Source organism: Pseudorca crassidens, chromosome 5 (genome assembly GCF_039906515.1).
Source record: "Pseudorca crassidens isolate mPseCra1 chromosome 5, mPseCra1.hap1, whole genome shotgun sequence".
In the NCBI taxonomy this organism is placed as follows: domain Eukaryota; kingdom Metazoa; phylum Chordata; class Mammalia; order Artiodactyla; family Delphinidae; genus Pseudorca; species Pseudorca crassidens.
Genome location: NC_090300.1, coordinates 81,784,549 through 81,800,587, shown reverse-complemented (window position 1 = coordinate 81,800,587; position 16,039 = coordinate 81,784,549). Strand labels below are relative to the sequence as shown.

The 16,039-nt window shown below is 39.2% G+C and overlaps 1 protein-coding gene across 1 annotated transcript in view; it reads left to right on the top strand.

The window, feature by feature from the left end:
* Window positions 1–16,039, top strand: part of FAM162A (family with sequence similarity 162 member A) — a 33,177-nt gene that overhangs the window by 8,980 nt on the left and 8,158 nt on the right. The window contains exon 2 of the mRNA XM_067738713.1: window positions 15,101–15,223. Coding sequence (XP_067594814.1) covers window positions 15,101–15,223 — 123 coding nt within the window. The remainder of the gene's footprint in view (window positions 1–15,100; window positions 15,224–16,039) is intronic.

The following is a 16,039-nucleotide window of genomic DNA, read 5'->3' as shown; positions in this document are numbered from 1 at the left end:
GTTTCAGAATTGTTAACCAGTACTCCTGTAAGAAACAAATTTGCCAACTAAAGTACATTTCTCTTTGTCTTTAGTCTTACAGTTTCCAGTCAAAACAATATTTTCCAAAGTTACTTAGGTCAGCTCCTTTTTTCCCACCTTGAAGTTTATAAGGTTAGATCACACATTATTTCTAATACAATTAGATACATTTGTCACAGTCTGCTTTCCATCCTGGGAATGATCCAACACCCTGGTTGATATTATAAAATTTGCATATATTAAAGCTCTCTGTGATGTAGTTTTAGGGGTTTTGACAAATGCCATGATTTCATTTTTAAGCAGATCATTGGCAGACTTCATAACTAGCAACATACGTGCAACAAACCTGGCAGCTGATCTTCACACAGGTTAAGAAACAATAACTTAGATAATCTTCTAAAAGCCTCCTCACCAGCATTCATTGAACCTTCATTTATCATCACTGGTTCCCAGAGATTGGTCATGTTCCAGGTAACGTCACTGATGGTTATCTCCAGGAGAGTCTTGAATGATTCTGAGAAAAAAAGCATCCCCACCACTCTGCACTGTCCATCATGGGTTGGAAAGAATGGGAAGGAAGGGACAACAGGGCAGAAGGCAGTACTTGAATCAGCCTCGAGACTGACCCACTAGAGCCTCCAGCCAGCAGTAATAACTCTAAGGCACAGATTTACAAATTGTGAGCCCCCAGACCAACAGTACTGGCATCACCTGGGAAATTGTTGGAAGTGCAAATTCTCAGGCTCCACCTATACTTACTGAATCAGAAACTCTGCAAATGGGGTCCACTAGTGTGTGTTACGAGTCCTTTGGGTGATTCTGTTGCACACTAGAGCTTAAGGATTTCTATTCTTAAGATTAACTAGCCATTTGCCAGTCAGAGCCTTACGGGCATAGTGAGGCTTCATCTTGACTTCTTGCTAAGGCTTTGGGGACACAGAACTGGTCAGCCAGGGACAGGCTGCAAGTGTAGCCAGATGGTTTAACCCTCTGGGTTTAAGAGCCCTTTAAGGGCTGGTTTTCTTTTGGTTTTTTTGTTTGTTTTTAATTGTGATCCACCAGAGGATGGAAAATTTTGGGCTTGGATGTCTGGGGCAATATATTCTATCTCTTTGAGTTAGAAAAGTGGTCTTAATAATGATACTAGGGGAGGGGGAAGGGTAAGCTGTGACAAAGTGAGAGAGTGGCATGGATATATATACACTCCCAAACGTAAAATAGATAGCTAGTGGGAAGCAGCCGCATGGCACAGGGAGATCAGCTCGGTGGTTTGTGATCACCTAGAGGGGTGGGATAGGGAGGGTGGGAGGGAGGGAGATGCAAGAGGGAAGAGATATGGGAACATATGTATATGTATAACTGATTCACTTTGTTATAAAGCAGAAACTAACCATTGTAAAGCAATTATACTCCAATAAAGATGTTAAAAAAATAATGATACTAAAACTTTTTTATGCTTTAATTTTTTTGTAATTGCAAAATGAAGACCGAAATCACATCAAGACTTCATATATATATATATATTTTTTAGTGATGTCGGGTTTTAAAATTTTTTTTTACAATGGTTTGTTATTTCTAATGTGTATAATATCATGTTTGTTTATGTTTTAATAACCGTTTATACCTTAAGGAGGTACAAATTCCTGGCCTCCAGTATGAAGTTGTAGTAAGAAAAGTTGGGAGATATTTTCTGATCTAGGTAAACCTGTCATGCCTTTAAGTCCCATTCCTCACCTCCACCCCCAGGTATGTCTGTGACCTCAAGTACTGCTTCTCTTTTCATTATTCCTCTGTTCTAGCCATGCTGGCCTCCTCTTTGTGTCCCTTAGGGCCTTTGCACTTACTGTTGTTTCTGATTGAAATACCCTTCCACCAGATACCTGCATACTAGCCCCCTCACTTCCTTCAAAAGTAGCATTCTCAAAGAGAACTTCTACTTCCCTATCTAAAATTTCACACACACACCACATTCCAAGCACAGAAACACTGTCACTCCCCATTGTTTATTTTTTCTCTCTGGAATTTACTAACTATATATATACATATATATACGTATATATGTATATTTTTCCCCCTTCCTCTAGTAGAATGTAAGTTCAGCTGGCATAGATTTTTATCTGTTTTTTATACTGCCTGGAACAATACCTAACAAGTAGTATTTGTTGAATGAATAAATATCTCCAAACGTGCATTTGTGTGACTGACAGTAAGTAGGTGTACATGGTAACATTTTTGCTTTATCATTATTACCCAAACTGAGCTGAGAGGCAGCTTGTCTTTTATTCTCCTAAACTGCCTCTGTTCTAATTAAGAGGGATGGGGAAGGACAGTACCTAAGGAGATAAATATTGATTCTTTTTCTGTTTCCTCTTTAGACAGTAGAGCTCACTGCCAGTTAACTTTGTTGCTTTCTGTCTCAGCACCTGCCAGAAGGCAATGGGACAGGATGGTGTGAGATGGGGATTTATAGGTCACATTAAACCAGTGGTTCTCTGGGGAAGATGAAAAAGTCGAGATGGATGGTGGTGATGGTGGCACAACAATGTGAATGTACTTAATGCCACAGCCCTGTACACTTAAAAATGGTTAGAATGGTAAATTTTGTGTTATATGTATTTTACCACAGTTTTTTTTTTAAAAAAAAAAAACCCAAACACAGTGGTTCTCAAAGTGTAGTTTCAAACCAGCAGTAGCAGCTTCACCTAAGATCTTGTTAGAAATGCAAATTCCCAACCTTCAACCCAGAATTGTTGATTCCAAAACTGGAGGTAGGTATGCCTAGTGATTTGCATTTTAACAAGCCATTCTGGTGGTTCTGATGCATACTGAAGTTTGAGAGTCACAGCACTGAATACTTGTTTTAATCCTTAGAGCTATGGAAAACTTTTGAAGAGGTTCATAGAATTTCTTCATGCCCTGATAACTGTATAAAATTACCTTGATCAGAAATACTGACCACCTTAGGGGTAAAATTGAAGTGGTCTGGAAATGTTTTGAGGATTAGTGCTTTAAGTAATGTTTCAAGAAACAAACTTAACGCTTAGAGTGCCTGCTGTGTTTCAAGCATCTTGCCAAATGCTCTCACACTTGTTTTCCATTTAACCCTCAAATCAGCCCTGGTGAAGTAAATACTACATTACCTATTATACATTTAAAACAAGCCGAGATCAGTTATAGTTTATCTACTTTTCTTACAGTGTATACTTACTGTCACTAGGTGGCACTGGTGGTGTGGTTACTCAGACCCAGGCAAAGCTTTCTGGGACTACCTGCCTAGAAAACTGAAATAAATGAGGCCTTTTATGAAAGAAATCAGACTGCAGACAACCACAAATCTTGATACAAGTAGAGGTTCTAACTTAAGGTATGTCAGAGTTAGGACCTCTGAAAATTCACTCCTATAAAAAGCAATGAAAACATATGCCATGGGGCAACTAAGCCCATGCCCCGCAACTACTGAGCCTGTGTGCTCTAGAGCCTGTGCGCCACAACTAGAGAGAAGCACGTGCGCCACAATGAAAGATCCTGCATGCTGCAATGAAGATCCCACGTGCGGCAACTAAGACCAGACACAGCCAAATAAATGAATAAATAAATAAATAAATAAAATAAATAAATATTTTCAAAAAATCAAGTACTGATAAATGCTACAACATGGACAAACTTTGAAAACATGCTAAGTGAAAGAAGCCAGTTAAAAAGGCCACATATTGTGTGATTTCATTTATATAATTAAATACTGTAGTAGTGATCAGTACATAACTTCGTGTATATAGAAAAAACTACTGAATTGTACATTTTATTTTTTATTTAGTATATATATTTAAATTTTTTTTACTTTATATTGGAGTATAGTTGATTTACAATGTTGTGTTAGTTTCAGGTATACAACAAAACGATTCAGTTATACATACCTCTGTTCTTTATCAGATTTTTTTCTCATTTAGGTTATTGTAGAATATTGAGGAGAGTTCCTTGTGCTATACATTAGGTCCTTGTTGATTATCTATTTTATATATAGTAGTGTGTATATATTAATCCCAAACTCCTAATTTATCCCTCCCCTCCACCTTTCCCCTTTCGTAACCATAAGTTTGTTTTCTAAGTCTGTGATGCTATTCCTGTTTCGTAAATAAGTTCGTTTGTATCATTTCTTTACATTCCACATCTAAGTGATATATGATATATGTCTTTCTCTGTCTGACTTACTTCACATAGTATGATAATCTTTAGGTCCAGCCATGTTGTAGCAAACGGCATTATTTCATTTTTTTTTTTATGGCTAGTATTCCATCATGTATATATACCACTTCTTTTTTTTTTTTTTTTTTGCGGTACGCAGGCCTCTCACTGTTGTGGCCTCTCCCGTTGCGGAGCACAGGCTCCAGACGCGCAGGCTCAGCGGCCATGGCTCACCGGCCCAGCCGCTCCGCAGCACGTGGGATCTTCCCGGACCGGGGCACGAACCCGTGTCTCCTGCATTGGCAGGCAGACTCTCAACCACAGAGCCACTAGGGAAGCCCTACCACTTCTTCTTTATCCATTCATCTGTCAATGGACATTTAGGTTGCTTCCATGTGTTGGCTATTGTAAATGGTGCTGCATTGAACATTGGGATGCACGTATCTTTTCAAATTGTGGTTTTTCTCTGTATATGCCCAGAAGTGGGATATGTGGATCACACAGTAGCTCTATTTTTACTTTTTAAAGGAAACTCCATACCTTTCTCCATAGTGGCTGTACCAATTTACATTCCCACCAACAGTGTAGGAGGCTTCCCTTTTCTCCACACCCTCTCCAGCATTTATTGTTTGTAGACTTTTTGATGATGGCCATTCTGACTGGTGTGAGGTGATACCTCACTGGAGTTTGGATTTGCATTTCTCTAATAATTAGCGATGTTGAGCATCTTTTTATGTGCTTTTTGGCCATCTGTACGTCTTCTTGGAGAAATGTCTATTTAGGTCTTCTGCCCAGTTTTTGATTGGGTTGTTTGTTTTTCTGGTACAGTAAGTCCCCTACATACGAAACTTCAAGTTGAGAGCTTTCAAAGATACAAACGTGCATTCGCATGTACAGTCACGTAAGTTAGTTCATGTGTCTGGCGTTCACTGTCACGTGCGTGCATCTGGTACAAGTGGTTGTGCTTTTATGTACTGTTCAGTACTATACAGAGTACAGTAGTACAGTATCTTTATTTCAAGCTAAATCTGCAAGAGAATGACTTCATTGAACTCCTTGCTATGCAACATGAGGAGCTTACTAATGAAGACCTGATGGAATTGGAGGCCGAGAGAAAGTACGAAGAGAGACAAGAGGAAGAAGAAGTAACTGAAAAACTGAAGAGATTTATGATGAAGGAAATGACAAGGGGATTTTCTTTATTTGAGGAGGCACAGGACCCGAACGTAGAATGGTACAGAAAGGTTGCAGCAGCTGTTCAGAATGCAGTCCAGTGCTACTGTGTCATCTATGACAAGAAAAGAGCTACTACCCAGACATCACTGGATTGTTTTTTCAAGAGGGTAGATAGAATTGAATCCAGCAAGGAACCAGAACCTGTGCCATCGATGTCAGGCATGAGTGAAATTGCAGCTTGCCCTCCGTCTCCTATTGCTGACGATCCTTCAGCTCTACCATTTCCCACCTCCTCTCCCTCCTCTAGTCAGTAAGTCTTCTTGCCTTTTCTCTTGATGCCAGCCCGTGTATGCCAGCTGTTGTACTGTACTACTCTACTTTTCAAGGTACTGTACTGTGACATTAAAAATGATTTCTATATTTTTTGTGTTTGTTTTTTACGTATTATTTGTATGAAAAGTATTATAAACCTTTTACAGTACAGTACTATATAGCCAATTGTGTTAGTTGGGTAACCAGGCTAACTTTGTTGGACTTACAAACAAATTGGACTTACGAATGCACTCTTGGAATGGAACTCGTTCGTATGTAGGGAACTTACATTGAGCTGCATGAGCTATTTGTATATTTTGGAGATAGCTGCATGAGCTATTTGTATATTTTGGAGATTAATCCCTTGTCGGTTGCATTGTTTGCAGATATTTTCTCCTGTTCTGTGGGTTGTCTTTTTATTTTGCTTATGGTTTCCTTTGCTGTGCAAAGCTTATACGTTTAATTAGGTCCCATTTGTTTATTATTATTTTTTTTTTTTAAACAAAATGTTGGGGGTAGGAGTTTATTATTTATTTATTTTTGCTGTGTTGGGTCTTCGTTTCTGTGCGGGGGCCACTCTTCATGTCTGTGCACAGGCCTTTCACTATCGTGGCTTCTCTTGTTGAGGAGCACGGTCTCCAGATGCGCAGGCTCAGTAGTTGTGGCTCACGGGCCTAGTTGCTCTGTGGCATGTGGGATCTTCCAGACCAGGGCTCGAACCCGTGTCCCCTGCATTAACAGGCAGATTCTCAACCACTGCGCCACCAGGGAAGCCCTATTATTGTTTTTATTTTCATTACTCTAGGAGGTGAGTCCAAAAAGGTATTACTGCGATTTATGTCAAAGAGTGTTCTGCCTATGTTTTCCTCTAAGAGTTCTGTAGTGTCCAGTTTTACATTTAGGTCTTTAATCTATTTTGAGTTTATTTTTGTGTATGGTGTTAGGGAATGTTCTAATTTCATTCTTTTACATGTAGCTGTCCCAGCACCACTTATTGAAGAGACTGTCTTTTCTCCGTTGTATATTCTTGCCTTCTCTGTCATAGATTAATTGACCATAGGTGCATGGGTTTATTTCTGGGCTTTCTGTCCTGTTCCTTGATCTATATTTCTGTTTTTATGCCAGTACCATATTGTTTTAATTACTGTAACTTTGTAGTATAGTCTGAAGTCAAGGAACCTGATTCCTCCAGCTCCATTTTTCTTTCTTAAGATTGCTTTGGCTATTTGGGATCTTTTGTGTTTCCATACAAATTTTAAAATTTTTTGTTCTAGTTCTGTGAAAAGTGACATTGGTAATTTGAAACAGATTGCACTGAATCTTTAGATTGCCTTGGATATGATAGACATTTTGACAACGTTGATTCTTCTAATCCAAGAACATGGTATATCTTTCCATCTGTTTGTGTCATCTTTGATTTTTTTCAAGGGTGCCTTATAATTTTTGGAGTATAGGTCTTTTGTCTCCTTAGGTAGGTTTATTCCTAGGTATTTTATTCTTTTTGATGCAGTGGTAAATGAGATTGTTTCCTTAATTTCTCTTTCATTGTTAGTCTATAGAAATGCAGCAGATTTCTGCATATTAATTTTGTATCCTGCAACTTTACCAAATTCATTGATGAGCTCTAGTAGTTTTCTGGTAGCATCTTTAGGATTTTCTGTGTATAGTATCTTATCATCTGCAAACAGTGACAATTTTATTTCTTCCTTCCAATTTGGATTCCTTTTATTTCTTTTTCTTCTCTGATTGCTGTGGCTAGGACTTCCAAAACTATGTTGAATAAAAGTGGCTAGAGTGGACATCCTTGCCTTGTTCCTGATCTTAGAGGGAATGCCTGCAGCTTTTCACTGTTGGGTATGATGTTTGCTGTGGGTTTGTCGTATATGGCCTTTATTATGTTGAGGTAGGTTCCCTCTATCCCCACTTTCTGGAGAGTTTTTATCGTAAACTGGTGTTGAATTTTGTCGAAAGCTTTTTCTGCATCTATAGAGATGATCATATGGTTTTTATTCTTCAGTTTGTTAATGTCATGTATCACACTGGTTGATTTGTGGATATTGAAAAATGCTTGCATCCCAGGGATAAATCCCATTTGAACATGGCATATGATCCTTTTAATGTATTGTTGGATTTGGTTTGGTGGTATTTTGTTGAGGATTTTTGCATGTATGTTCATCAGGGATATTGGCCTGTAATTTTCTTTTTTGTGTGATATCTTTGTCTGTTTTTGGTATCAGGGTGATGGTGGCCTTATAGAATGAGTTTGGGAGTGTTCCTTCCTCTGCAATTTTTTGGAACAGTTTCAGAAGAATAGGTGTTAACTCTTCTCTAAATGTTTGATAGAATTTGCCTGTGAAGCCATCTGGTCCTGGACTTTTCGTTTGTTGGAATTTTTAAATCACAGTTTCAATTTCAGTACTTGTGATTGGTCTGTTCATATTTTCTGTTTCTTCCTGGTTTAGTCTTAGGAGACTGTACTTTCTAAGAATTTGTCCATTTCTTCTAGGTTGTCCATTTTATTGGCATATAGTTGCTTGTAGTAGTCTCTTATGATCCTTTGTATTTCTGTGGATTCAGTAGTAACTTCTCCTTTTTCATTTCTAATTTTATTAATTTGAGCCCTTTCCTTTTTTTTCTTGGTGAGTCTGGCTAAATGTTTATCAATTTTGTTTATCTTTTCAAAGAATCAGCTTTTAGTTTCATTGATCTTTGCTATTGTTTTTTTGGTTCTATTTCATTTGTTTCTGCTCTGATCTTAATGATTTCTTTCTGTCTACTAACTTTGGGCTTTGTTTGGTCTTCTTTCTGTAGTTGCTTTACGTGTAAGTTTAGGCTGTTTATTTGAGATCTTTCTTGTTTCCTAAGGAAAGCTTATATTGCTATAAACTTCCCTCTTAGAACTGCTTTTGCTGAATCCCATAGATTTTGAATTGTTGTGTTTTCATTTTCACTTGTCTCTAGGTATTTTTTGATTTCCTCTTTGATTTCTTCAGTGATCCGTTAGTTGTTTAGTAGCATATTGTTTAACCTTCATGTGTTTGTGTTTTTTGCAGTTTTTTTCTTGTAGTTGATTTCTAGTCTCATATTGTTGTGGTTGGAAAAGATGCTTGATATGATTTCAGTTTTCTTAAATTTACTGAGGCTTGCATTGTGGCCCAACATGTGATCTATCCTGGAGAATGTTTCATGTCCACTTGAGAAGAGTGTGTATTCTGCTGGCTTCAGATGGAATGTTCTATATGTAACAAGTAATTCCATTTGGTCCAATGTGTCATTTAAGATCTGTTTCCTTATTGATTTTCTATCTGGATGATCTGTCCAGTGATGTAAGTGGGGTGTTAAAGTCCCTTACTGTTATTGTGTTACTGTTGATTTCTCCTTTTATATCTGTTAATATTCACCTTGTATATTAAGGTACTTCTATGTTGTGTGCATATATATTTACAATTGTTATATCTTCTTCTTGGATTGATCCCTTGATTATTATATAGTGTCCTTCTTTGTCTCTTGTAACAGTCTTTATTTTAAAGTCTATTCTGTCTGATATGAATATTGCTACTCCAGCTTTCTTTTGATTTGCATGGAATACCTTTTTCCATCCCCTCACTTTCAGTATGTATGTGTCCCTAGATCTGAAGTGGGTCTCTTGTAGACAGCATATATACAGGTCTTGTTTTTGTATCCATTCAGCCAGTCTATGTCTTTTGTTTGGATCATTTAATTTGTTTACATTTAAGATAATTGTCAATATATATGTTCTTATTGCCATTTTGTAAATTGTTTTGGGTTTGTTTTTGTAGGTGTTTCTCTTCCCTTTCTCTTTTGTTCTGTTCTCTAGTGATTTGATGACTAATGTTAGTGTTGTGTTTGGATTCCTTTTCTTTTTTGTGTGTATCTATTGTAGATTTTCAGTTTGCAGTTACCATGAGGTTTTGATGTAGCAGTCTCTCTCTCTCTCCCTCTGCCCTCCTCTATCTCTCTCTCTATATATATACATACATACACACACACACACACACACACACCCATATATATATATATATGATTGTTTTAAGTTGCTGGTCTCTGAATTTCAGATGCATTTCCAGTATCCTGCATTTTTTGTACTCTCCTCTTCTATCAATTGTTGGGTTTTGTTTTTGTTTTTTGCGGTATGCGGGCCTCTCACTGCTGTGGCCTCTCCCGTTGCGGAGCACAGGCTCCAGATGCGAAGGCTCAGAGGCCATGGCTCACAGGCCCAGCCGCTCCGCGGCATGTGGGATCTTCCCGGACCGGGGCACGAACCCGTGTCCCCTGCATCAGCAGGCAGACTCTCAACCACTGCGCCACCAGGGAAGCCCCGATTGTTGGTTTTGATATCATATTTGTGTGTGGATGATTTCCTACCTTTACTGTATGTTTGCCTCTACTGGTGAGGTTTCCCATTGGTAATTTTCTTGCTACTAGATGTGGGCTTTTCTGCTGAGAAGTTCCTTTAGCATTTGTCATAAAGCTGGTCTGTTGGTGCTGAATTCTTTTAGATTTTGCTTGTCTGTAAAGCTTTTGATTTCTCCATCAAATCTGAATGAGAGCCTTGATAGGTAGATTATTCTTGGTTGTAGGTTTTTTTCCTTTCGTCACCTTAAATATATCATCACTCCCTTCTGGCCTGCAGAGTTTCTGCTGAAAAATCAGTTGATAACCTTACAGGAGTTCCCTTGTATATTATTTGTTGCCTTTCCCTCGTTGCTTTTAATATTTTCTCTTTGTCTTTAATTTTTGTCAGTTTGCTTACTATGTTTCTCAGCATGTTTCTCCTTGGGTTTAATCCTGTATGGGATTCTCTGCACTTACTGGACTTCGATGACTGTTTCCTTTCCCATGTTAGGGAATTTTTCAGCTATTATCTCTTCAAATATTTTCTCAGGCCCTTTCTTTCTTCTTCTTGGACTCCTATAATGCAAATGTTGGTGCGTTAAATGTTGTCCCAGAGGTCTCTTAAACTGTCCTCATTTCTTTTCATTGTTTTTTTCTTTATTCTGTTCGGCAGCAGTGATTTCCACATTTCTGTCTTCCACCTCACTTATCCGTTCTTCTGCCTCATTTATTCTGCTATTGATTTCTTTTAGTGTATTTTTCATTTCAGTCATTGTATTGTTCATCTCTGTTTGTTCTTTGTATCTTCTAACTCTTTGTTAAACATCTCTTATATCTTCTCAGTCTGTGCCTCCATTCTTTTTCTGAGATCTTGGATCATCTTTGATATCATTACCCTGAATTCTTTTTCTGGAAGGTTGCCTATCTCCACTTAATTTCATTGTTTTTCTGGGGTTTTATCTTGTTCCTTCATCTGGAATATACTCCTTTGTTGTCTCATTTTATCTAACTTTCTGTGATTGCGGTTTCCACAGGCTGCAGGGTTGTACTGCCTCTTGCTTCTGGTGTCTGCCCCTGGTGGGTGAGGCTGGTCTAAGAGGTTTGTGCAGGCTTTCTGGTGGGAGGGACTGATGCCTGCCTACTGGTGGGTGGAGCTGAGTCTTGTCCCTTGTTGGGCAGGCCTGTGTCAGGAGGTGTGTTTAGAGGTGGCCATGAGCTCAGGAAGATTTTAGGCAGCCTGTCTACCAATGGGTGGGACTGTGTTCTCACCCTGTTAGTTGTTTGGCCCGAGGCATCCCAGCACTTGCACCTACCGACTGTTGGGTTGGGCCAGGTTTGTTGTCTAAATGGTGGCCTCCCGGAGAGCTCACACTAATGAGTACTCCCTGGTATCTCTGCCACCAGTGTCCTTATCCCCACAGTAAGCCACAGCTGCCCCCCACCTCCACAGGAGACCCTCCAAGACCAGCAGGTAGGTCTGGACCAGGCTCCTATGAAGTTACTGCCTTTTCCTGGGTCCTGGTGTGCACGAGACCTGTGTGCATCCTCTAAGAGTGGCATTTCTGTTTCCACCAGTCCTGTGGAGTTCCTGCGATCAAGCCCTGCTGGCCTTCAAAGCCAAATGCTCTAGGGGCTCCTCCTTCCGATGCCAGACCCCCAGGCTGGGGAGCCTGGCCCAGGGCTCAGAACTCTCACTCCTGAGGGAGAACCTCTGCGTTATAATTATTTTCCAGTTTGTGGGTAACCCACCCGGTGGGTATTGGATATGATTGTATTGCAGATGCATTCCTCCTACCATCTTGTGGAGCTGCTTCTTTGTCTTTGGATGTAGAATATCTTTTTTGGTAGTTTCCAGTCTTTTTCGTCGATGGTTGTTCAGCAGTTATTTGTGATTTTAGTGTTTTTGTGAGAGGAGGTAAGCTCAACTCCTTCTACTCTGCCGCCATGTCTCCAATCCTCCTTTACTTTCAAACTGAGAGTTGTGGTGGATGAGCTTTTTGCCTTCCCCAGATGGTTGAAGCTTACAATTTTTGTTTTTGGAAACCCTACCGCCTCCTTATTTCTATTATTATTTTTGCAAGAAAGGTATAAAGAGAGTTGGAGTGGAGGTGAGATTTGTGATTGAGAAAGCCCTGGACTCCCTTCTCCATCTTTCACCTCTTTCTCTCTGATTGGTTCCTGTCCAGCAGCAGATTGAAGCAGGAGATGATTCTGAATTTTACACTTTAAAAGGATGAATTTTTGATGTGGAATTATGTATCAATAAGTGTTGTTTTAAACATCTTTAGACATATATAAACATATGCCTATGAGAAGTCCACAGTGATATCTTTTAGATTGCTATGTTTAAAAGTTTTCTTAACAGCAAGAGAAAAAAAAAGCAAGGGAATTATGTTTCTCACCAACTATGGGAGGTCCAGTGCTATAATCACATTTTACTCTTCGTTGCTCTCTTGCATCTCCTTATTGCTTCAAACTCTGAAGGTGCAATGACACTCAATTAGGAGTTTGGAATTTCAAAGGTACACACTGTCCACTAACAAATAGATTTTTAAAACTGCTTGAATTCTCCTGTGATGGTTTTTTTTTCTTTGCGGTACGCGGGCCTCTCACTGTTGTGGCCTCTCCCGTTGTGGAGCACAGGCTCTGGACGCGCAGGCTCAGCGGCCATGGCTCACGGTCCCCGCCGCTCCGCGGCATGTGGGATCTTCCCAGACCGGGGCACGAACCCGTGTCCCTGTGTCCCCTGCATCGGCAGGCGGACTCTCAACCACTGCGCCACTAGGGAAGCCTTCCTGTGATGTTTTAAGCACAAAGCTGTGAGGGCACACTCTTGTCGCATTAAAGGCAAGTCTTGGGCATGTTTTTCTTTGTCTCCCAGAGCATCATGGAGGGTCAGGACCCTGGTCAGATTTATCATTGGTGCCTTTCCAGCTTTCTTTTCTGTTTCATTCTACTGCAGTGCTCCCTTTCTTCCATGTCCTAGGACCCTAGGGCTCTTTTGTGATCTTCTGACTGAATCCTATACCAGTCCTGCTCTCTCTTATACCACGACACCCCCATACTTAGAATTATCCCGTTTTACCCTCATCAGAACTGTTTATGGCTGTCTCTGCTTTGAATTCTGATTAATTATTGACATTAAAAATGTTCATGCTAATGCTGAAGGTGAAAATTTCTAAGTTCTTAAGCATGCATTCATTTTAAGAAGGAATGTGTCTCTTAGGTTTGTTCACTGAAAAGGTCTGGAAACAGTGACAAACTCAGTAACAATGAACCTCCCTCAGGCATCTCTAAGAACATTTTCTACTTAAAGGAACCAGAGCACTTTGGAGGAATGTCTGATTCCAAATCTGGGGCAGGAAGCATTTAAAATGAGTACAGAACATGTTAAAAAGTAAGGCAGCTATAAATGATTACTGGGCACATGTTGAAAGGACCCAGGAGCCAATTAGAAAGGTCCCCAGTGACTAAAGATAGGAACATCTAGGCATTAAAAAGAAAAATAACTGGAATGGACTGGAGCACATCACATGTGTTAAATGCAAGAGTTCCTTATGTTACTTATAAACAAAAGGTTACCTGTGGAGGTTGCAAGGAAACCAATTCATTGATTTGAAAACTGGCAAATAAAGGGAAAGAATCAAGCATTTATTCTACATTTCTTATATGACTTTTACCTCAGGATAACCAAATAAGTAAAATAGAAAAAAATACTACCATCTTGCAACCCCTAATGAAACAGTCACCAATGTCTGCATAAAACATTAAGGATGAGTCACACTGATAGTATCTACTGCTCAATCTTAATATAACAAAAAGACAAAATCGATGTATACCTTAGGATGTCATACGGTAGGGTGTACACAGTACCGCCTATGACATTTTCTTGCTAAAAATTCTAACCTGAATCTGATGAAACCTCAAAAATCTGTTTACAAGAAATAGGGGAATTAGAAGAATATGTTAAATAACACCATGGGGAGGCAATCAGCAAAACCTAAAGCGAGGGAAACTCGAACTAATGATCTAGTTTCTTCAACAAATAAGTGACAGGAAAAAAAGGAGGGAGAGACCTATACGGCATGCATCAACCGTATTCAGTGTGTGCACCTATTTAGAATAAATCCACTGTAAAAAAAATTGTGAGTCCGTTGGAGAATTGAATCATAATGTCATTTGATCATAATGTGCTGATATCAAAGGAATATTTTTTAGTTATGTTAATGGTATTCTGGATATGATTTTGAAGTTATTATTGTTTTGAGATAAGTACTGAAGTGTTTATCGATGAACTAATAGGTTGTTGGGGATTTGCTTTAAAATAATCCGGTTGGTGGGAGGGAGTGGGTGGGATTCAGACGACACAATATTGGCCATGTATTGATAATTGCTGAAACTGGGTGGTGAATACATAGTGATTTGTAATACTATTCTCTATAGGTGCTTAGAGTTTAGACTTTAAAAATTAACTGCATACATATACTGTATATGATAACATAGTTTTATACATTTGTATGTATATAAATATATATATAGTTTTTAAATTATACATAAATTGTGACTGTATCTAAAGTTGATTTCTAATTGGAGAATTATGTCTTGGAAGGAACAAGGCTTTCTAAAGAGCCCCTTGCTGGCCATTGCAGCCCCCTACCCAGAGTTTATCAGAACAGTATTGGCAACTTGGCATCTTGTTTTAGCACTTCTGGGTGGTTGCTGATCTTTACCTCAATGGCCAAGGGTCATAATCCATAATATTCCCACCAGAATCATTATTGTTATGATAAGACACGTGAGAAGTGCTTTTATAAAACTTACAGCTGATAAAATGTTTATGTTGTAAATTCGTAATTTCCTAGTCAGCAAAACATGCATATTTTAAGATAGCACTAAGCATAGCACCTTAAATATAGTACATGTATCTTACATATAGAGTAGGATATTCATTTTTAAGTGAGTTAATCTTTATAAATGAAATTGTGTCTTGCAGGTATTTCTCATTTTGAGACATCGATTTCCTTTCTCTGAAACATTTTTCTCTCTTTTCTAGGAAGTTATTTTAGGTTCTGTGAAAGAGATGCTGTCTCATCTTTAAGGCCTACCAGAAACTCTGATTTGAAGAGAATAAATGGATTTTGCAACAAACCCCAGGAAAGTCCAAAGCCTCCAACCCGTAAGTTTTTATTAGTCTTTCCAGTTATGGACTAGGCAGCTCCCAAAGACTAGAATAACTTGGAATCAAAAGAACCTAGGGGCTTCCCTCGTGGCACAGTGGTTAAGAATCCACCTGCCAATGCAGGGGACACGGGTTCGAGCCCTGGTCTGGGAAGATCCCACATGCTGCAGAGCAACTAAGCCCGTGCGCCACAACTGCTGAAGCCCGCGTGCCTAGAGCCTGTGCTCCACAACAAGAGAACCCACCGCAATAAGAAGCCCGTGCACCGCAACGAAGAGTAGCCCCCGCTCGCCACAACTACAGAAAGCCCTCTCACAGAAATGAAGACCCAACACAGCCAAAAATAAATAAATAAATTTATTAAAGAAAAGAAAAAAAGAACCTAAAAGAGAGGTGGTCACAGGGGTCCCTATATCATACCCTATCATGTAGTTCAGGCCTCCCAAATTGTGCTTATATTAGCTGTGCTTACATGTGGCAGTGATTTCTTCATTTTTCTCGTTTGTCATTTTCATCTCTTGCCTCAGGGATTTGACTGGAGCTTTTTATAGGACTATAGATGCACCAAAGTAAATAGTGGTCTAGAAATCATCTTTTAAGGAACCTCAAAGATGAACCAAATCAAAAAGTGATGTTTTGGGTAAAATATAATTAGGGCTACGCACTGGCTTGTACATTGACTTTAGCCATGTTTAGTCCTATCCCTAACTCCAAACCCTGTCATTGTCACCACTGTGGAAGAAGGAGCATAATATATAAACTGTAGGGTCCCAGGAACTATTTGCTTGTTGCTTCTTCATGGCAGTGCACTAG